This window comes from Argopecten irradians, chromosome 1 (assembly GCF_041381155.1).
Source record: "Argopecten irradians isolate NY chromosome 1, Ai_NY, whole genome shotgun sequence".
NCBI classification, from domain to species: domain Eukaryota; kingdom Metazoa; phylum Mollusca; class Bivalvia; order Pectinida; family Pectinidae; genus Argopecten; species Argopecten irradians.
The window spans coordinates 9,121,128-9,144,288 of record NC_091134.1 but is presented as its reverse complement, the minus strand read 5'-3'; the positions used below and the strand labels follow the sequence as shown (position 1 = coordinate 9,144,288).

The 23,161-nt window shown below is 35.6% G+C and overlaps 1 protein-coding gene across 6 annotated transcripts in view; it reads right to left on the bottom strand.

Annotated features, from left to right (window-relative positions):
- Nucleotides 1-2,908: 2,908 nt before the first annotated feature.
- The window catches only part of LOC138316699 (pleckstrin homology domain-containing family G member 5-like), a 154,053-nt gene continuing 133,800 nt past the window's right edge, over nucleotides 2,909-23,161 (bottom strand). For all 6 annotated transcript variants that reach the window (XM_069258363.1, XM_069258365.1, XM_069258380.1 and 3 more), the window contains 12 exons: nucleotides 22,457-22,612; nucleotides 17,720-17,815; nucleotides 16,553-16,603; nucleotides 15,534-15,683; nucleotides 15,081-15,191; nucleotides 14,677-14,826; nucleotides 14,191-14,328; nucleotides 13,791-13,910; nucleotides 13,389-13,521; nucleotides 12,997-13,109; nucleotides 11,654-12,618; nucleotides 2,909-7,985 (listed from right to left, as the gene is read on the bottom strand). In XM_069258363.1, coding sequence (XP_069114464.1) covers nucleotides 7,976-7,985; nucleotides 11,654-12,618; nucleotides 12,997-13,109; nucleotides 13,389-13,521; nucleotides 13,791-13,910; nucleotides 14,191-14,328; nucleotides 14,677-14,826; nucleotides 15,081-15,191; nucleotides 15,534-15,683; nucleotides 16,553-16,603; nucleotides 17,720-17,815; nucleotides 22,457-22,612 — 2,193 coding nt within the window. In that variant the 3' untranslated portion in view covers nucleotides 2,909-7,975. The remainder of the gene's footprint in view (nucleotides 7,986-11,653; nucleotides 12,619-12,996; nucleotides 13,110-13,388; nucleotides 13,522-13,790; nucleotides 13,911-14,190; nucleotides 14,329-14,676; nucleotides 14,827-15,080; nucleotides 15,192-15,533; nucleotides 15,684-16,552; nucleotides 16,604-17,719; nucleotides 17,816-22,456; nucleotides 22,613-23,161) is intronic.

The following is a 23,161-nucleotide window of genomic DNA, read 5'->3' as shown; positions in this document are numbered from 1 at the left end:
ATTTTTTCACTATCAAAAATAGGAACAGACGATTTAGTATTTTTCTTCAGTTACAAAAGTTCCTTACTTCACACCATTACCACCATTGAAAAGTTTGAACTTCTTATTTTACTTCAAGTTAAAAATATGAAAAATAATTAATTGCATCCCGAAAAAATTCCGTGGCACTATATCCTATATGGAATGAAGTAATGATTGCGCATGCACCAAAGGCGAACTAAATTATATTATGTCATTTTTTGTGCTAATTAGGCATATATATACACGATTAAACGCCAATTATTGTTCAAATGATGAATATCATTTACGCTTTGTCGGCGGTGGAGCATCTTTAAATAACTTTTTTGTGTCATTTAGAGATACTTTTACATTCATGATGAGTAAACATGAATTGTTATCAAAAGATGAGTGTCATTTATGCTCTGTCAATGGTGAAGCATCTGTAACTCATTACGCACTCTGTGAAAAAGCTATATGACATTTTCTTTCCGACTTTTTTTGTAAAATCTATAGAAATCCACATGTTTTTACAAACTGTTAGGACATTCCAGTGTAATACAAGGGTATCATTCCATTTCTTATGGGACTACATTTTGTACATATCTTGACTTGTCATATTAAGTAGCTTAAGAGTCAATCAATTTGTAAAAATCATTGCATAAAATCAAAACAACATCTTTATGACTGTGTCCTAATGGTTGAATTATTGCTATTTACAAGGCTATATGTTTCAGCATGTCAAAGGATGTATATTTGATCATAAAAATTGTTTTCTATAAGACAGTAACATCTCATTATCATTTCAGACATCTTATCCGAAAGTGTTTATTGTGGTTTTGATTAGACCACTGCATGATTAGACAAAATAGCATTTTATTATACACCTTATATCATATATAGGTTTACTTATCAATATTTTCGTGATTAAATTATTATTTATTTCACGGGTGTTAAGGAAACACTTTACAATATTTATTTAATCTGTAATCCCTTTATCCCAGGGTGCAATTGTTTTATTTGAGTGTTCATTTCATATATGATTTTTATGAAACAATTGAAGTCTTAGAATGTTTTATTTTCCAAGCCTTGGAGAGCAAAGTCACAGGGGTCAAATGGGCTAAAATCCTTTAAACAACTTCTTGTGAATAACTAAGAGGCCCAGAGACTTGATATTGGGCCCCTGACATGCTGGGATGATAGGCCTATGAAGGACTATGAAGTTTACTGATATTGGGCCTGTAGCATGCTTGGATAAAGGGCTACCAAGTTTGTTCAAATGAATGCTTGACCTTCATCCAAGGTCACAGGGGTCAAATAGGCTAAAATCTTGAAATGACTTTTTGTGAATAACTAAGAGGCCTAGAGACCTGATATTGGGCCTGTGACATGCTGGGATGAAGGGCTACCATATTTGTTTTTAAAAAAAATGAACTTGATCTTCATTCAAGATCACAGGGGTCAAAATGGCTAAAATCTTTGAATGACTATGTTGTATTGTGCCAATAGTCAGATGACCGTTAAGGCCCATGGGCCTCTTGTTGTGTTATATCTTCATAACATAAAAAATCTGTTCAAGTTAATCCTTAAATCACAATTTTTTAGATAGTTTCTATCACTTAACTACACCAACCTACACTTCAATGTCAAAATGAGTTGTGGAGGCAGATGTTTTGTCACAATTTCCTCAAATATCAACATTGCATCGTTGTTTACAAATCCATTGATTTGCAGCCAATGTAAATCACTCCAAGTTTTATTACACTAGCGACATATTTAGAAATATTACATGAGCGAAAAAACCCCATATCTGGCAGCTTATGTGATCAAAGATACTATGATACAAATATGATTAATATTAGATCATGAAGTAATTTTTGATCCTGTTTTCAAATAAATAATACATATGAACATTCACATGTCATTGTTCTAGACACTATCCTGTTTGAAGCTTTATTATTGTTAGTTATAACACCATGCTGAAATAAAGGGGTTGCTCTGAAGTTCAAATAAATGTTAACATGTCAAGTTCATATGTGGTCAGCCTTTACACAAATTATTTGTCTCCAAAAAGTCCACAAACTGACCAGATATAGTGTCTGTAGACATGCTACAATGAGCAACAAAAAGTCTCTGCCCAAATTATTGACTTCGAAATCAAGGTAACAAAATTAAAAAAATTACAGATTTCCTTTTAATCTAGAGCTGCAATGTGTTTTGTACCAGCGTAACCTGCAGTGCTTGATTGTTTGGGATATGACTTATTTTCTCACGTCACCAATCTTAGTTAGATTTTCAAATCTTGCTTATTTAAAATTTCGAATATGAATTCTCTGCAGATACATTTCTTTATCATATATCTTTGTTTTTCATATTATCATCCTCTTCAGGGTTCCATCATGGCAACCTCAAAACATTATTAGTTAGTGTTTGACTTAATATGCAAGAATATCGAGTCCATAAGTATATTGTAAATTGTATTGTGTGAAGCGAAGCTGAGTCTAATACATGTTTCTTTTAGACCCAATATTCTTCTGTATTAGGTCACTAACAAACTGTAACGAATTTATCTCGTCAAAGGCTCTTTGAAATATATAAATACAAAATAACGTCAACCAAATGACTCGGATCATATGCAATATTTTTCTCCTTGAATGACTGAAAATAAGTTGTTACGGTCCATTTCTGTTAAACAATCAGAACTTATTCTAGCTGATTGTCGCTGGCTTTTAATGATATCATCAGCATAAACTTTCCCTGTCATCTGTGCAAAGCATTTCTCAGTCGCCATTTCATGGGGTATCAACCTCAATTCTTGTTAATAGCCGGTTTCCAGATCATAATAAATCCATCAACGGTGCTTGTAAACAAACTTATAATTTGTGTAATGAAAATAAAAACAAAGACAATATCAAGGATTTTATACACCCTTATATTTAATTTTGCAATATTTCAATGAACAATCTGACAATACATATTAATATCATAATTAATGCAGTAAGTTATTCTAGTAATAATAATCACAATATATATATTTATATATACAAATGACTTTATAGAAAAATAAAAGTCTTGATATAAAGGTGTCCTAAATAATAGAGGTGTATTAACTATCCATACAGAGTATTGCATACATAGTCTCCTAATACAAAACATTCTGTCATTTCTTAATATACATTGTATCTGCAATGCAAGGGTCAAGCCAGTGACAATAAAGCTATTTCGAAGCAGAGCTGATTTTCAGGAGATGGGAGAAATTAAAGTATATTTAATCATTTCAAAGAAATGCTCAACAATATAATGTGGTACATGATTCTGCAATATAATTGACCTGGCTTTGTAATTAATACAGTCGATTCAAATTCCAGCCTCATTAGCGTGAAAACATGGAGTGGCTGGATTAACGAGGTTAGACTGCGTTTAAATGAGACATATTGAACACCTAAATATTGATCACTTTTTGTAAAGTTCAATATCTAATAATAATAAGCGCGAAAAAATACCGACCAAACTGATGATATAGAATCTACCACACATACATGAAATATCAAATTATTGCACAATCACATTTTTCTCAATGTTGTGAAATTATAATTTTAAAAAATCCAACAACTCTCACTTTCAAGCAGATTTGTTTTTCATTTTAGAGTTGAAATTTGAATTTTGCTACATATATTTCTGTATAATACTAAAAGAAAATGATCATATGACTTACACATGTAACTGAACTTGACCACAATCATATGTTGGCCTTGACCTTTCAACTTGACCTTGTTTACAAAACAACCTGATCTCAGGTTTGCTTGAACGTGTAATCAATTTTGACATTTCAGGTTTGACTTTATTCACATAAGGTTGACTAAATACATGCAGAATCAACCACATGTAGCTGTAGGTAAACCTAAATTGACTTTTAACCTTTTGACCTATAGCTTGACCTTGTTCACATGCAGACGGAACCTATCTTAACTTACATTCTTCAACAAAATCTTCAAAGGATACATTGCATACAAGAAATTGATACATGCTTATGATAAATAAAAATAAGGCCAGTTTCCACTTTTTACATTAAATACAAGAGTGGAATGTATACCATGAACTTGGAAAAAAAAAATCTTGTTGAAAACTTAATATTTGAACAAGTCAATTTGGAGATACCAAAATGATGTGAGTGAAGTACGATTAACGTTGATAAGTACTAGCTTCTATTTTGCAGTGATAATAAGGTCATCTTTTGACTTGATTTTTGTTACGTCACAATGCCCGAAGGTGGGACTAATTAAATCAAAGGTTACGGTCAAGAAAGGAGACTGTCGAAATCTCCTCTCATCACCACAAAGAAAAGCGAGATGGGGTGTACCTGTGGTCAACATAGTAAAACTAATCTTACTTTATTTACGTCATTTTGGTCTCTCCAAACACCAGCAATTTTTTCATCTATATTCTCATTGGCTAGTTTTTGTGAATTGTCTTGAAGCAATCCTTAATGGACAAGGATTCCTAGTTTAGGCCTAGTTAATGCGTCATCTGACTACAAAATAATTTCTATATCTTTCATCTCCCAATAGGCCATTTTGCATACATACTCGGGTAATTAATACATATAAAGCCTAAATTTCCTATTCATCAAGTTTGGTGAGAATTTTTTTAACATACTAGACCTGCAGCAGTCAACATAAATATTTGTATATCAAATCTTTCAGAATTTCAGATCTACTGGACATAATGTAAACAATACAGATCAATCGCCCAATAGGCTTATACCAGTGAAACTCGTTAACTTAAATAGATTAATATTACTCGGAAAACCCAGGTTAAATAGGTTGGTTTTTTCCTCCTTACAATTTTTTTTCTATGTTTAAGTAAAAAGAACTTGAATACCTGAAAGTTTTGACACCGTCAACTTTGAGTGAACAATTAAAGGCTTGACTGTATCTGAATAAATGTCATAATTTAAGACTTTAGAATGTTGTAATAAAAATGTTTATGCACCTTATATATTGTATATCAATGGATGTCAGACAAACATCGTGCAGACCTTAAGGACATACTGTATGCAGGTAGCTATGCCAATTGTTTTCATTGGTTGGATTTTTTCTGTTTTGCAGGACATTGTTATGGTCGTAAAAATTTGATCCACAAATTATTGAGAAATGGATTTAACTTTTTTTTTTAGTGCAAATCGTGAAAATATTTTGACCTGCAAAAATGATCAGTTTTGTAATTGTTTCTTTACTGCAACAGTCAGATCTATATATAGATATTGCAATGATCAAATTCAATCACATTCAGATCTTTTTTATCTACATATATATACAATATTGCAGTTACCTGCAAATATATCATATGAATGCAAGATCTTTGGTATACATATAGGTAAGATATACTAAGATATTGAATCTGATTCGAGATTCACAGCGAAAGACCTTGTAATACAAAAAAAAAAAAAGAAAAAAAAGAGAGAAGATTTTCATGAAAGCACTTTTGAAAAGCATTAATGCACTATAGAAAGAATTTCAGGGAAATTCATCGAAATAAAAAATATAATCGACATCTAAATTTCACACTTTAAGATCCTGATCAATCCTGCATTATTTTGCATGTTCAGAAATGCATATACCCAAGTATTTAAACAAAGTACACTTTCGACGATTGGATCTACCTGACTTGCAGGCCTATAAATAAAGATTTTCAATAAAAGGTAACCAATGCTTCTAATGGTATGATAAACATGAGCTATACTGAGACAGTTAATGCAAGACACTTTATAGAAACATTTACATTCAGAGACATCAAGGTGGATTTTTTATACATTCTGTGAGTCTAGTTTTACTTTTTCGATATACTTGTAAAAGAGTATACTGAATAAAATATTGAGAGGTGTTGTGATCTAAAAATTAAGTTAGATATTTGTTACAGATTTTTCACAGGTTATTGATTTTATTAAAATTATAATCAGTATTGATGTAGATTGACCATTAAATTGCAAATTATATAGAATTTGTTGTTACATTGTATTATTAATTATGATACAAGTTATATGGTAACGAACAGACATAAATCTAAGGTATGAATCTGAATAACCTTGAGAGCCAGTATATTACCTTGACACTCAGTAGTTGACCTTGAGAGCCAAAAACATAGTTATAAATTGCCTAAACAACTGGTAATCAATGCAGTTAATTTCTCTACATCTGGTCGTGAGTAATCTTGACAATAAGTCATGCTTTAAAAAGGGAGATAACTCATGACTGGTGTAAATGCATGATCTAAGGAAGCATACATCCTTAACTCAAACTAATCATTTGTTTATTTTGAGACGTAAAGTTCCATATACAAAGTAGTATAAGAGGGGGTTATATTTAGTTATTATAACATATTATCCTCTGTTATAATTCTCTTACCATGTATACATATATCTGCATAGGACACATTTATCAGGAAATTAATTATCATAGATTTGGTAATATATTAACTCAGTCACCCCTGACGACACATTTAAACTCCTCTGTTTCAAAGGTTGGAATATTTCATTATCAATTTTCGGGGGTGAAGGAGTTAATTAGTGGTCTAAAGTTTAGACATTAAACTCTTTCCTGGATACATATTATCAACCAATCACAAAATTGCTGTGAGACATATTATGGGATGTGGAGGTATTTTCCTGTACAGAAAGTCAATCAATTGTGGACATTCTCCAATACGCTTGTATTCCGTCTTTGCATATCACAGAGTTAGTTCCCTTGTGGGTAGCTATCGATTGTTACGTCATTATTTTATGAGTGCAATTCACATTTATGCTCCCAAATACGTGACGTCACAATCAATACCTACCAGCAAGTGCAGATAACTCTGTAAAATGCAAATTATGAAAACAGACACAACCAATGCTAACTAGTGTAAGACTTTGATATATTGATATATATAGATAGTTGATCTTGTTCACTAACACAATGTACAGCGGTCCTCTTAAGAATTATTGACATATTTGTTTTCTCTTCAAAAGGGGAGTGGAAGGGACAAAAAAATATGTTTTTGCAAATAAATTCTGAGAGCTATTTTCCATTTTTTATGTTTAACTTTCAATATAATGAAAATTAATATTAATGTTCTATGGATAGAAAATACTAGGGTTATGTCCCTTGGATAGGTGTATGTGTGTGAAATTGAGATTAACAATGACTGGAAATTATTACCATTTTTGTCAGACTTCAGCACTTTTTGGTAATGTTGATTTTCACATGTGGCAATATGTCACAATAAGTATGATTTCTTATATTATATGATATGTGAACACAAGTAAGCACAGGTATAAAAAAAAACTTAACCAATATTTGCCATGCAAAGGCTTATTATATTAGAGTGAAAACAGCTGAGAAAAACGAGAGAAAGATTTCTGTATGAAAGATAGCTCATGCAGGATCAAGAAGTCAATCTGTTATCCTCGCTACTATGGTAACTGGATATCTGATCCTAAAACAAAGGAATTTATATATGTATCTACTTCCATACACCTTTCAGAACCTTGCTTCAACCAATCACAAGCCATGTTACATCTAATGTGAGACATCCAATCACATTGAGGTTAACATTGTAATGTGATAGCATTGCACACCCAATTACTGAGTGTAAGACAAGTTATAGCCAATCACACACTTTGTTATAAAAGAAAAATATCATGGAAATTCCGCCACTATCATCAGCCTCCTGGGACGGATCTATAATCATGTTCTGGTCACAATAATCACAAACCCAACGGAGAACATGCACGACTGAATCAATACGTTCCAATGTCACATTTTATTTAATCACATTCATATATCACTTGAACATTTGACCAATCACACTGTCCAGTTCATTGGTTTGAATAATTACAAGCAGCCAATCACAACCTTTGGTACATCACAAGGAGTAAAGCACTGTTCCGAGGATTTGACGAGTTCATCACAGACGTGGTTAATAGGATAATGGTATTGCATCATACTTCACTGCAACAGAAAACAAAAGTGTAAAAGGAGATGACAATATTGACTAGACTGGGGTCAGCAACCGGGACCTCCAAACACAAGTCAGAAGCTTTAGATACCGAATGAGCTACTTCTGTCCGGTCTCTGTACTTGGTCATCGATAACCAACCTAGAGTTTAGGCCAGTCCTCTACAATTTAATACTGCATTGAACCAAATACACACCCAGGCGGTTAAAATTGAAACAAATAAGGTTGACTTAATAGAACCAAATTTGAAGTAGACTTTCATAAAATTATCTTGCACAAAATAAGCCATATATCAATATTCAATAGGAATCAATTATGAAACTTAAAGTTTTCATATTTTCAGTCTTCAATACATTCAATGTAAGTGAAAGTAAAGTCTAAACAAGAATTCTAATTTAAAATAGATGTGTCGGCTGCACAGCAGTTTAAAACATCACAAAATATAGTTATTTACAGTTGATGATATTGTTAATAATTAGGTAAAGTTATCAAGTCCTATAACTCTTGCAAATATTGACAGATTTTGACAAGTATCAACCATTGCGATTTCATTGATATGAAGCAAAATACAACATTTGGTTAAAATCAGGTAATAAATAATAAAGTTATTGCACAGAAACAAAGAAATTATCTGTTTTGACGATTTTAAAGTCCTGTTACTCTCGCAAATGTTAAACGGATTTCAACCGGTATCAAACTTTTCAGAGATCTCATTAATATAAAGCAATATACAAAATTTGGTTGAAATCAGACAATAAATATTTAGTTATCGGGTGGAAACCATGGATTTATCTGTTTTGCCTCATCTTACTTTTCCAGACAGTCTGTTTTTAACCCTGTTAAGTTTAGAGGTACCTCATTTTAACTACCTCCTACTTGTTGTGGTACTGTACACCTACAGCTTCTAACTACCTCCTACTTGTTGTGGTACTGTACACCTACATCTTCTAACTACCTCCTACTTGTTGTGGTACTGTTACACCTACAGCTTCTAACTACCTCCTACTTGTTGTGGTATACTGTTACACCTACAGCTTCTAACTACCTCCTACTTGTTGTGGTACTGTACACCTACAGCTTCTAACTACCTCCTACTTGTTGTGGTACTGTTACACCTACATCTTCTAACTACCTCCTACTTGTTGTGGTACTGTACACCTACAGCTTCTAACTACCTCCTACTTGTTGTGGTACTGTTACACCTACATCTTCTAACTACCTCCTACTTGTTGTGGTACTGTACACCTACAGCTTCTAACTACCTCCTACTTGTTGTGGTACTGTTACACCTACAGCTTCTAACTACCTCCTACTTGTTGTGGTACTGTACACCTACAGCTTCTAACTACCTCCTACTTGTTGTGGTACTGTTACACCTACAGCTTCTAACTACCTCCTACTTGTTGTGGTATACTGTTACACCTACATCTTCTAACTACCTCCTACTTGTTGTGGTATTGTACACCTACAACTTCTAACTACCTCCTACTTGTTGTGGTACTGTACACCTACAGCTTCTAACTACCTCCTACTTGTTGTGGTATACTGTTACACCTACATCTTCTAACTACCTCCTACTTGTTGTGGTATTGTACACCTACAACTTCTAACTACCTCCTACTTGTTGTGGTACTGTACACCTACAGCTTCTAACTACCTCCTACTTGTTGTGGTACTGTACACCTACAGCTTCTAACTACCTCCTACTTGTTGTGGTATACTGTTACACCTACATCTTCTAACTACCTCCTACTTGTTGTGGTACTGTACACCTACAGCTTCTAACTACCTCCTACTTGTTGTGGTACTGTTACACCTACAGCTTCTAACTACCTCCTACTTGTTGTGGTACTGTTACACCTACAGCTTCTAACTACCTCCTACTTGTTGTGGTACTGTTACACCTACAGCTTCTAACTACCTCCTACTTGTTGTGGTACTGTTACACCTACAGCTTCTAACTACCTCCTACTTGTTGTGGTACTGTTACACCTACAGCTTCTAACTACCTCCTACTTGTTGTGGTACTGTTACACCTACAGCTTCTAACTACCTCCTACTTGTTGTGGTACTGTTACACCTACAGCTTCTAACTACCTCCTACTTGTTGTGGTACTGTTACACCTACAGCTTCTAACTACCTCCTACTTGTTGTGGTATACTGTTACACCTACATCTTCTAACTACCTCCTACTTGTTGTGGTACTGTTACACCTACAGCTTCTAACTACCTCCTACTTGTTGTGGTACTGTACACCTACAGCTTCTAACTACCTCCTACTTGTTGTGGTACTGTTACACCTACAGCTTCTAACTACCTCCTACTTGTTGTGGTACTGTTACACCTACAGCTTCTAACTACCTCCTACTTGTTGTGGTACTGTTACACCTACATCTTCTAACTACCTCCTACTTGTTGTGGTACTGTACACCTACAGCTTCTAACTACCTCCTACTTGTTGTGGTACTGTTACACCTACAGCTTCTAACTACCTCCTACTTGTTGTGGTACTGTTACACCTACAGCTTCTAACTACCTCCTACTTGTTGTGGTACTGTTACACCTACATCTTCTAACTACCTCCTACTTGTTGTGGTACTGTTACACCTACAGCTTCTAACTACCTCCTACTTGTTGTGGTATACTGTTACACCTACATCTTCTAACTACCTCCTACTTGTTGTGGTATTGTACACCTACAACTTCTAACTACCTCCTACTTGTTGTGGTACTGTACACCTACAGCTTCTAACTACCTCCTACTTGTTGTGGTACTGTACACCTACAGCTTCTAACTACCTCCTACTTGTTGTGGTATACTGTTACACCTACATCTTCTAACTACCTCCTACTTGTTGTGGTACTGTACACCTACAGCTTCTAACTACCTCCTACTTGTTGTGGTACTGTTACACCTACATCTTCTAACTACCTCCTACTTGTTGTGGTACTGTACACCTACAGCTTCTAACTACCTCCTACTTGTTGTGGTACTGTTACACCTACAGCTTCTAACTACCTCCTACTTGTTGTGGCACTGTTACACCTACAGCTTCTAACTACCTCCTACTTGTTGTGGCACTGTTACACCTACAGCTTCTAACTACCTCCTACTTGTTGTGGTACTGTTACACCTACAGCTTCTAACTACCTCCTACTTGTTGTGGTACTGTTACACCTACAGCTTCTAATTACCTCCTACTTGTTGTGGTACTGTTACACCTACAGCTTCTAACTACCTCCTACTTGTTGTGGTACTGTTACACCTACAGCTTCTAACTACCTCCTACTTGTTGTGGTACTGTTACACCTACAGCTTCTAACTACCTCCTACTTGTTGTTGCACTGTTACACCTACAGCTTCTAACTACCTCCTACTTGTTGTGGCACTATTACACCTACAGCTTCTAACTACCTCCTACTTGTTGTGGTACTGTTACACCTACAGCTTCTAACTACCTCCTACTTGTTGTGGTACTGTTACACCTACAGCTGCAGGTGTTGGAAGCAAGTCCTAACCACAACTATCCATCTTTGGCATGGAGTTACCTCCCTTCCATCATGTATAATCCTCTTTGCATCTATAGCTATCTAGGAGTATGGAGTCCCCCATCCAGCATCCTAGAGGGGAAATATATCAATATCTAACACAAAACTCACCTGGCCTCTACATTTGAGGAAAGAAGAAGTTGTTTCTTCATTTTCATCAGCTGTGCATGTGTTTTGAGTTTTTTCTGGTCAAATGTCGGTAGATCAACAGACACAATGCCTTGCTGAATCTCACTAGTAGACATATTTTGGAACAGAGTTGATATGTCGTTGGTCTCTGAGTGACGGTGAAGTTCATTGATATCACAATCGTCGTGTCTACTTTCATGAATTGTACAAATATCACCATGGTTATTGGAACTATACTCCATTTCCTCCGGACTGAGGTGTAGAGATCCTGTCGAACTTACACCACTAGAACTATGAATACTCCGAAGAGAGTCCGAACTTTGAGTTTTAGTTTTCAGAACACCTTGCCTCTCATCATTGTCTTGTGTACCGTAATTCCATGAGAGACGTTTATGAATGCTTGTATCTTTATTATCGTCTTTGTTCAAGTCTTGTATATTATCTGCGGTGATGTACCGTCCGTTTCGTGATGACCTTCGTTGACTAAGCTTCACTTTTTGATTCTCGTCGACAATATCTGGTAGTGACGAGTCACTGTTGGCTGACGAACCTGTTGAATTTGGAATATGCAGCCTGTCGTCATCAGGAATATTGTCAACAAAACTTGGCACAGAGTTTGACGATTGCACATGTCTGTGATGTTTTTCATCACCGTGGTAACTATGAGATTTTGCGGGGCGTGAATGATTGACATACGGCGAGGGTGACTGTGGTTCCATGGGAGACATTCGCCCTGGACTCGACTGTCCAACAGCCTCGTTTGGAAACAGGAAATGTGGACCTGGCTCGCTGCCAGCAGAGCGCGACATGACAACATCGGGCTGGTCCATTGGGAGCGGGGATATAGGGGTGACGTTTATCACCTGTTCTTCCACCAACTCCCCGCCTGACAGGTACGAGTAATTTTCGGAGCCCTGGGTAGGATTTCGTATCTCACGATACAATGCCTGTAAAGATACCAAAGTCGGGAATTATTGATGAGAAGAATGTCGGAGACCCAATGATGATGTATTCATATCTGTAAATAATAATTCTGACTATTTTCTGAATAAGTTAACTCATCAAAATTCTGTGTATGGTTTTCAAGAAGTGTATTTTTCTATTATTATAATGATATATGTTCATCACCACAAATTAAGATGATTAAGTCAAAGAAACTATTTTGAAAATAAATTAATTTCAATATCTATATCACAAATACAAATAGATCACTTCAGCTTTTAGAAGTATATATATGAGGAAACATGTTTAAGAAATTTGTATCAAAATAATTTCTTTGATCATTCAATAAAGCCATGAAAAAAATTGAAGTTGTCTCCCCTGACCTGAGCTTTTCGTATATGTTCGAGCCACACCCTGATGGCAGCCTGGTCGCCGTGGAACGTAAATGCTGACACAGGTACATGATACTCGTTAAGGTAGATCATCAAAAAACTCCCTGTAAGGACAAAAAAGTAAAGGTATATTAGTTATTGCTCTTTTAAAATACTCCAGTAAGTATACCAATGAAAAGTTGGACTTATTATAGGGTCAACATGTTTTAATTGATGGCCTATAGAGCCTAGAGATTGTCAGTATAGCTGTTTCATCTCTTCAACAATATCTTTTCAATAATTTCAATAATTTGATACCTTTGGACTGGAAGAGAATAATTTTCTTATGATTATTTCTCAGAAATGAAAAGGCGTCTAAATCATGTTCGGATTGGGTTATGTACCTTTGTCTTTGAGTTCCTGTGTGATTATTCTGTCGACTCTCATCGGTGCCTTGATAATTTTGTATTTTTCCATCCTTTTACTGGGCTTGCATATAAGGAAGAGGTCGGTGAAAAGGAGACATTCTACGTCCAACTGAAACACACATTAAACGTAAGTAAAATAAAGGCTCTACTCATTTACTAAGGTCAACTAAATGGTGGCTAAAGTAGTAGCTGGTTGCTGCCTCAAGATGATAAAATACAAATGGATTTTTAGTTTGTCTTACATGTTCTCTCTTACAAACATGGCCAACACTTATCTTTGAAATATACCTTATAGTCCCCTGCATTCTTTTTTGCTGGATTCTTTTATAAAATTGATTTAGTCAGTATTAAGTTGAAGTAAAATGCATGTTCACTCACCCGTGACTGAGAATCTTTGAGGCGGAGCACAGACTGCATTATGAGTGAGCGAGTCTGGCCTCCGGCACAACCTGGCATGGGTGCCCGTAGGTCAAAGTTGTTATTGTATTCTTGTAAATACTGAAAAAGAAACACAAACATGTTAGCTTGTTACGTTTTCCACATTATTTAATATCTATAAGAACAGATCAATTCCGTAAGTTCAGTTACTTTTCATTTTTGTTACCATGCTAGCTGGTTTAGTTGTAGCCTACAAATATTGAGATATGTCCCCTTGATTTCTCTCACAAATTACTGTAAAACTTTCTTCATTTCAATGTAATTTGATATAAAATATCCACTTGATATGCAACACAACTAGAGTTTTGTCCCCTTGTTTTAGGTCTGTGATTAACCTTACCTTGAAACTCTCATCGTTCGGTGCCTCTACTGCCTCATACGACTCAATTTTTGTCATTATCGTGGCGAGACGTTCCTGTTCATGTCGTTGTCGTAGCGATGCGTTTACATGGGATACAAATCTGTCTACACTGGCAATCTAAAAGAGAGCAAACCACATCTCAAAACTCATACATCAATTTTTGAGAAAAAGGTTTAAAAAAAAATCTTTTATTCATTACTCTAATAAAAATTCTTAAATGACCAAAATTATGAATATTTAAATAAAGTTCCTTGGTCTGTACTGTACTTATTAAGGTCATTCAATCAAATCATTTTTGTTTAATTTCCTACTTAACTTTCATGACTTTCACAGTAGAAAAAATAGTTTGATTTAAATTTTCCCTCTGAATGTATCAGATATATCAAATAAATTTTCCATTTTCATTATCTTTAGCTTGAATAATTTTTTTTAGATATAAAGAAATTATGAATTCAATTTGCCTACCATTTCTAGGACATCCCTTCGTTGACACTCATCGTCCGTTTTCTTTAATATAGCCTGAAGTAGCAGCGAGTATTTGGTCAGTCTTTGCATTGGTTTAACAAGTAAGTCAGTCAGCTTAAGCCGATTGCACTGTTTCTGGGTCTCTGCCCACTGTGAAAGAAACAAAAGTAATCAATATCATTTTTTAATTATGCTTATTGCAGGTATTCATTTTTCAAGGTTAATGTATACATAAGTTACAACAAGAATAATATGTTTTTAATGACTTCAAGTGGAGCAAAATTGATAAAGTTCCCCTAGACATGGAATGAATGCCCATTTGTAGACATTCCATTTTGCATTATATTTATTTGTTGTCATGTCCAAATTAAAGCTAGTAATACTGCATTATTGTTTTAACTTACCACGACAAATGTTTTAAATAACTCATTGTCACTATATCTACTCTTCATGTAATCAGCACACGCTTTCTGTTCAGAAAAGTATTTTGTATAGGGACTTAGGAGCTCTGGGAACTGCAAAACAGACAACGGAAAAAATCAAAACTGAATTCAACAACGTTATAAAGTAGACTTTAACATGTATAACATGGAATTATAGAGAGAAAGATTAAAGAAAAGCATATTCAACTAATCGTATTGGCGTGACAGGAATGTGGTATTCATTTTCATAAACATTTTACGACATTTGGAAATTCACAAAAGCTTTTCATTTTGATTCAATATTGATATGTATATCTATGTTGCTTATTAGCCATAATTACAGTTATAAATTTACCAATGTGTTTTTTCCTGAATTCGATCATTATCAAGAGTCATGAGTTATGACTAAATTCATCTATTCATATATACATGTACCTGTTTGAAGCCATCCTTCATGTCAGAAGGGTTAAGGGGGAGACGACTTTCTCTGGAATTCTGTAAAACTTTCGACAATGAATTCTCCCAGAAGCAGCAATTTGTGCAGGCTATGTCTCCAATATTAGAAAAGAGGCGCTCCGTGTCAATCTAAAATGTAAAGAAAATATTACATCACATGTTATGAAGATCTTATTTCTATTTCAAATCATAGATAGGAAAGTTATAGATTAATGGTCCTCAGAATGAACCGAAGTATAAAGCGTATAATCGGTTATTTTCGTGGGCAAAAATTTTCGCGATTTCGACCTAAAAACAGAAAATTTAATTTAAGCGAATAATAATTTCGTGCTTTAATTGGCTTGAACTGTATATTTATAATTTAACTGATTCTTATTATTTCACTGATCAAATTTTCACGACCAAATAATGATCTGCAAAATAATAAAAAATATCATCCTCATGAAAATCTCCCACTATACAATACTTTGTAAACTTCACTCTCCTGTCATAAATCAATTTTTGGCACAAACTGATACAAATATAATATGCACAGTAAAGTATTTTAACTAGAAATTTCTGTGAGGAAAGTACTTAAATAAGATAACCATCACAGAAATGGACCGAAACATGTTTAGAATTCTGAAGCATCAATTAAATATACCCTTTAATTCATTCTGAAAGTGTCATAGAAAATATGCAGTATTGCACATTTTTCACAATTTAGATAATCATTCTTTTTAAAACCATAAAAATTCAATTTGTCTATCCACAAAATGATAACTGCTTTACAAAATGCATATTCATGTGTATATAAATGCAGATATTTACATTTATTTTCAGAAAAGCAAATAAGATTTGGTCACGCTGTCTATATGAATCGTTATTGTTAACAGACAGAAATTATTCTGAAAGACAGGGATGTCACAGATGGCTGAGTTCTGTACACACGTAAAGATGACGTACATTACCACGACAAAAGACAGTAAAAGATTGTGTTTATACAGTTGTGAACTTACCTCGTTCAATAATTGCTCACTTTGGAGATTGATGAGACAGCACATGAATAGCTGAAATGACAAAAACAAACGTGCAATGTAAATTCACAAATAAACACTTCAGTTTATAAATTATGTACATTCACAAATCAATAATGAAGTTAATTTTTTTATCTTTTAAAGTTCAATTGGGTCGATATATTGTTGCAGTAACATAGGTTTGTCATCCTAAGTACATTAAAGGTCAAAAGTGTAGCAGCTGGTGGCTTGATCATTGCATGATTTAGGAGACCCAGAGATTTTGAATTCTATGATTCTGACGTCTTGGGGACAACTTAAAGTCCCCATGCAACGTAACCCACCAAACCATACACTTCACTTGAGCTGCATCAAAGATTGCCCTGCAGATCTAATATGACTCATAGCCTGACTATATAAGTAACACAGAAATGTCTGTCAAACAAAAAATACATGTCACAGTGACCTAGATTTGGCAAGTCTCCAGGTCTATGAGTAAATTGTGTAAGCTCTTAGCTGTTACAAAATTATGGGGGAAGGTTACAGTAGCGTAATATATTTATATGGCATTGTCGAATATAGCAACAAGCTTATAAGTGGATTTACATAGAAAATATATAACCTGAGGATGGCTAAAAGTCATACTGTATTTTAACCAACTAATTTTCATGTGATGTAAACAAACATGTAGACAAACACGTTGTGTTAGTGTTATTTCGGACTGAAGAAGGCCCTATAGTGGCTGAATATATATTCCATAGAAATGATTTTGATTTTACTTTGAATTTATTTATTTTGGCCTTTTATTTCGGATTATTAATATACTAGCTTTATACCGTTTTTCCTCATTATAATTTTCATGTGTGATTCAATTTTGCTAACTTCAAAGGTGATCAGAACTTGTGAAAATTAATTGCCGCAAAATATGTGTCCACAAGAAGTATTAGATACAGTTACTTTACAGTTAATCGTGAAATTTAATCACCACGAAAATGTTGTTGGGCACGAAAACCTGAAATCAAGTAATTGTTGGTTTATACTAACCAAAGAAATGAAATGGTATATTTCAGAAGCTTAAACAATATACCAGATTGCAGGGCTCAAATTATCGTGAAGCATGTCTTGTATGTAGTCAATTTTCCAGGTCCATCAATTCTTATGTATACTTACATCTGTAATGACCTGTAGTGAGCGTATATAGTAGACCTCTGTTTGTAGAAGCTCCCAAACTGCCTCCTGTTGGTCATGTTGTCGTTTTGTTAGATTCTACAACCATAAAAGTTATTTCAATCAGTTACTCAGCCTACATAACTCTGCCTATTGCTGAGTTTAATTAAAATGACTCTAAAAATAGTGGCCAGTTTTACAAAAATGGCTTTATCAACCATGTCCTCACAGAAAATGGAAGAGAAAGAATTGAACGATTATCAACATAGGACTATGGTGTGGAATAAAGTTCAAATTAACATTTACAAGTAAGAGAATTAAATACATAATTTGATTAATTAATGATGATTATATTGCTAGTTTGAAGTGAAATTGACCACATTTGATTTTAATACCAGATTGTCTCCCCCTAGTTTGAAGTTTTGGTAAAGAACTGTCGATATATATATATTGTTATAAAAGATTATCTCCCCTTTGTTTGGAAATTTTGTTATATTACACCTGCTAGAGATTATTCCCTTGCTTTTAATTCTGAAATGACACTATAGCTCCCCAGAGTTTTACAAAGAATAGTTCAACTTTGATCTAAATGTTTTGCCCTATCGGCCTGTTCTGTGAAACCCTTCACCATGCAAAGCACTCACTAAGGATCCCAAGAATGCTAAACAAACATAAATAATGTTGATAGTTGTGGACAGATAGTGGAAGTTGAGACTTATTTCTGGCCTCCCTACCTACCAGTGTGGGCCGCTTGTCTGTCACTTCTATATGTATGTATGTAGTACCTACAGATCTACGTCAGTACAATAATCTTACGCTGTCTCGAAAATCTACAGAAATTTCACGAGATGAACTGGGAAAGATTATCACAATATACTAGTGATGTGTTCGCAATCTTAAGCTAATGCTTAAAGATAAAGATACAGATTTTAAGACAATATATTGTCAAAAACAGATCTGCTATCAGTACCCTACGTGATGAAATTGACAATTTAGGCTGATTTATTACTATTATTAACGGACACTTTGCACAATTTGATGAAAATACTAAATTACACATATTTGGAATACTATGGCTTAGTGTGTATGCTAGTACTATTTTACTCTCAAGTAATACGACAGTTTCCTTCAGTAACAAATAATTTAAGCAAAAAATATCCTATACAAAGCTAAACTCCATAGTGTGAAATCATAAATATATTAAATTTCAGTTTAATGCTTCAAATCTACTGATTCTGGATGAAAAATCTTATTTACAGGCAGTGCCTATTTGTAGGTATAATTAGGGGCTTTTTGTGGAAAGATATGGTAGAAGAATTTAAAACTTTATATATACCTAGAAAATTGACCACCAACCTGTTGGTCATTTAAAGTTAATGGTCAATGTGTGAAAGTCGTGACGGGGCACATTCCTTACATATTGAAAGGCAATAAACTTTTTATCTAAATCTCAAATGACCACCAAATTTGGACAAACATGTGGTCAACAGGCATGACTTGCTGACAATTTAAAGTCTCTCAGCCAATCAAAATGTTGACAGGTATTAAGAAAACATGGGATAAAGGGCCAACAATATAGTTGATGGGTTAGCTGTCACTTAAGTAGATGATAATTAATTCTGAATAAAAGTCCTGATTTTCATCGAACAAAGACATCTTTATATTTCCTTATTAGTGTTGAACACGAAATAGAATTGACTTGCTTGTGACAGGGCAGTGTATACATCCAATACACAAGTAAAGATGGTTCACAGTACACACAGACATTTAGGGTCAGACCCTTCAAGGGTAAATGTTCAGGGTCCTGAGTGTTGGGGATGTTGACCCTACAAGGGTAAATGTTCAGGGTTCTGAGTTTCGGGGATGTTAGTTTAATTGACCCTTTACCTTACAACAGTAAATGTTCAGGGTTCTGAGTGTTGGGGATGTTGACCCTTCAAGGGTAAATGTTCAGGGTTCTGAGTGTTGGGGATGTTGACCCTTCAAGGGTAAATGTTCAGGGTTCTGAGTGCTGGGGATGTTGACCCTACAAGGGTAAATGTTCAGGGTCCTGAGTGTTGGGGATGTTAACCCTACAAGGGTAAATGTTCAGGGTTCTGAGTGCTGGGGATGTTGACCCTACCAGGGTAAATGTTCAGGGTCCTGAGTGTTGGGGATGTTAACCCTACAAGGGTAAATGTTCAGGGTTCTGAGTGATGGGGATGTTGACCCTACATGGGTAAATGTTCAGGGTTCTGAGTGCTGGGGATGTTGACCCTACAAGGGTAAATGTTCAGGGTTCTGAGTGCTGGGGATGTTGACCCTACAAGGGTAAATGTTCAGGGTCCTGAGTTTTGGGGATGTTGACCCTACATGGGTAAATGTTCAGGGTTCTGAGTGTTGGGGATGTTGACCCTACAAGGGTAAATGTTCAGGGTCCTGAGTGTTGGGGATGTTGACCCTACAAGGGTAAATGTTCAGGGTCCTGAGTGTTGGGGATGTTGACCCTACAAGGGTAAATGTTCAGGGTCCTGAGTGTTGGGGATGTTGTCCCTACATGGGTAAATGTTCAGGGTTCTGAGTGTTGGGGATGTTCACCCTACAAGGGTAAATTTTCAGGGTCCTGAGTTCTGGGGATGTTGACCCTACATGGGTAAATGTTCAGGGTTCTGAGTTCTGGGGATGTTGACCCTACAAGGGTAAATGTTCAGGGTCCTGAGTGTTGGGGATATTGACCCTACATGGGTAAATGTTCAGGGTCCTGAGTGTTGGGGATGTTAACCCCACAAGGGTAAATGTTCAGGGTCCTGAGTTCTGGGGATGTTGACCCTACATGGGTAAATGTTCAGGGTCCTGAGTTTTGGGGATGTTGACCCTACAAGGGTAAATGTTCAGGGTCCTGAGTATTGGGGATGTTGACCCTACATGGGTAAATGTTCAGGGTTCTGAGTGTTGGGGATGTTAACCCTACAAGGGTAAATTTTCAGGGTCCTGAGTGTTGGGGATGTTGACCCTTCAAGGGTAAATGTTCAGGGTCCTGAGTGTTGGGGATGTTGACCCTACAAGGGTAAAAGTTCAGGGTTCTGAGTGCTGGGGATGTTGACCCTACAAGGGTAAATGTTCAGGGTTGTGACAGTTGGGGATGTTGACCCTTCAAGGGTAAATGTTCAGGGTCCTGAGTGTTGGGGATGTTGACCTTACAAGGGTAAATGTTCAGGGTTGTGACAGTGTGGGATGTTGACCCTTCAAGGGTAAATGTTCAGGGTTCTGAGTGCTGGGGATGTTGACCCTACAAGGGTAAATGTTCAGTGTTCTGAGTGTTGGGGATGTTAACCCTACAAGGGTAAATTTTCAGGGTCCTGAGTGTTGGGGATGTTGACCCTTCAAGGGTAAATGTTCAGGGTCCTGAGTGTTGGGGATGTTGACCCTACAAGGGTAAAAGTTCAGGGTTCTGAGTGCTGGGGATGTTGACCCTACAAGGGTAAATGTTCAGGGTTGTGACAGTTGGTGATGTTGACCCTTCAAGGGTAAATGTTCAGGGTCCTGAGTGTTGGGGATGTTGACCCTACAAGGGTAAATGTTCAGGGTTGTGACAGTGTGGGATGTTGACCCTTCAAGGGTAAATGTTCAGGGTTCTGAGTGCTGGGGATGTTGACCCTACAAGGGTAAATGTTCAGGGTCCTGAGTGCTGGGGATGTTGACCCTACAAGGGTAAATGTTCAGGGTCCTGAGTGCTGGGGATGTTGACCCTTCAAGGGTAAATGTTCAGGGTTCTGAGTGTTGGGGATGTTGACCCTACAAGGGTAAATGTTCAGGGTCCTGAGTTCTGGGGATGTTGACCCTACCAGGCTTAATGTTCAGGGTTCTGAGTTTTGGGGATGTTGACCCTACAAGGGTAAATGTTCAGGGTCCTAGCTGAGTGCTATACATTTCGCCCCTACAATGGTAATTTTTCAGAATCCCTATTAAAAATAATCTAAACGGATGTTTAAAGAAATTGAAGATTCTTTATTTAAGGTCTCTGCAGGAAATAAGGTCAATTTGGCAAGTCATTGTAATTTTCACTAATTCCATGTGGGTGTATATTTGGTGGACTTGGTAGGATTAAGAGATTTACTGACCATGATATCCAAAATTGACAGATCATTTGAGCATTTGAGCATTTCATATTTACAACCTGGGGATGTGTCATTTGTACTGAATAACAGAAGAAAATTTGACAAAATATGAACTCTACAAAAGTGCATTTGTGAAATTAACATGTCCTTTTGTTCATTCCAGTTATCTAAATTTCAAACACCTGTTGAAAACCTGAAACCTATGCTAATGAGGGATTCATTTCAGAAACTAGACATGTATGAAAGACATCAATAGCATGCATATGACAGGATACAATGTAAGAGAATACGACAGGATAGGACAGAAAAAGGACAAGACAGGACGGCAATATGGGTAACACTACCTATCCCCTTCCCCAATCTCCTCTATGAAAGGCCTTAAAATGTTAACTTCCTTACAAGTGGTTGCTGGTTTTGGCAGTAAAATGAAAATAACCTAGAAAACCTATTAATCTTATGATATATCTTTCCATGGTTTAATAGATATATCTAGATAGCTGCAAAAACCATAATTCCTAAAGAAAATTCAAGAACAGAATACTAAGCAGTTCCCAAATATGGATATCTCAACCATCAAACAAACTATAAAAGTTATATTTTTTTCCCTTCTTTCCTAAATAATGTTCATTTTATATCAGCTTACCGATGCGTTTTCTACCAATGAGCTCCAATGAGGTTCAATCTCAAATAATTCGTCACTAAAAGTCGGTTTTCCTACTGTCAACAGTTCGGGCATCGGAGGGATATTTACACTATAGCTGTTCAGAAGGTCACTCAACTGTTCTTGTTTTTCTCGGTCCTAGAAACAAAAAAAAAACCAAACATATATAGAATATACTCTGCTATTCATGTCACTTAAATATTACATCTGGCTTCTAAAAAGGCTGAAACAGAAATTAAAATGATGGGTATATAGTCAATATGATTGCCTTTTTCAGGGTTTCCAAAAATAACTGAGGGGCATTTGAACTTGCATATCATCAACCATGCAACGACAACATGTATTTGAGTGTCTGGTTTTCAAAGAAGCTGAAAAAGCTTGAACTTCTAGCAAGCATTAAATTTTAACTGCAAAAGATTTGTACTTTGTAGAAAAATGAGACAAACAACATTTTTTCTTTGACTTGAGAAAAAATTTGCAAAGTATTAATCACTTAGAAGTATTGTATTTTCCACATCCAAAACAACAGTTGCAGAACCCAGAGTACAAGGTAAAAATATCATTAGCCTACAAACAGTACCAGGCAAATTAATGTAGATCAGTACATTTAAATTAGCCACACAGAGGTGAAATGCAACTGGTAGAAATTCAGTTATTCAAACACACAGACGATTCAGTAAAAGCAAC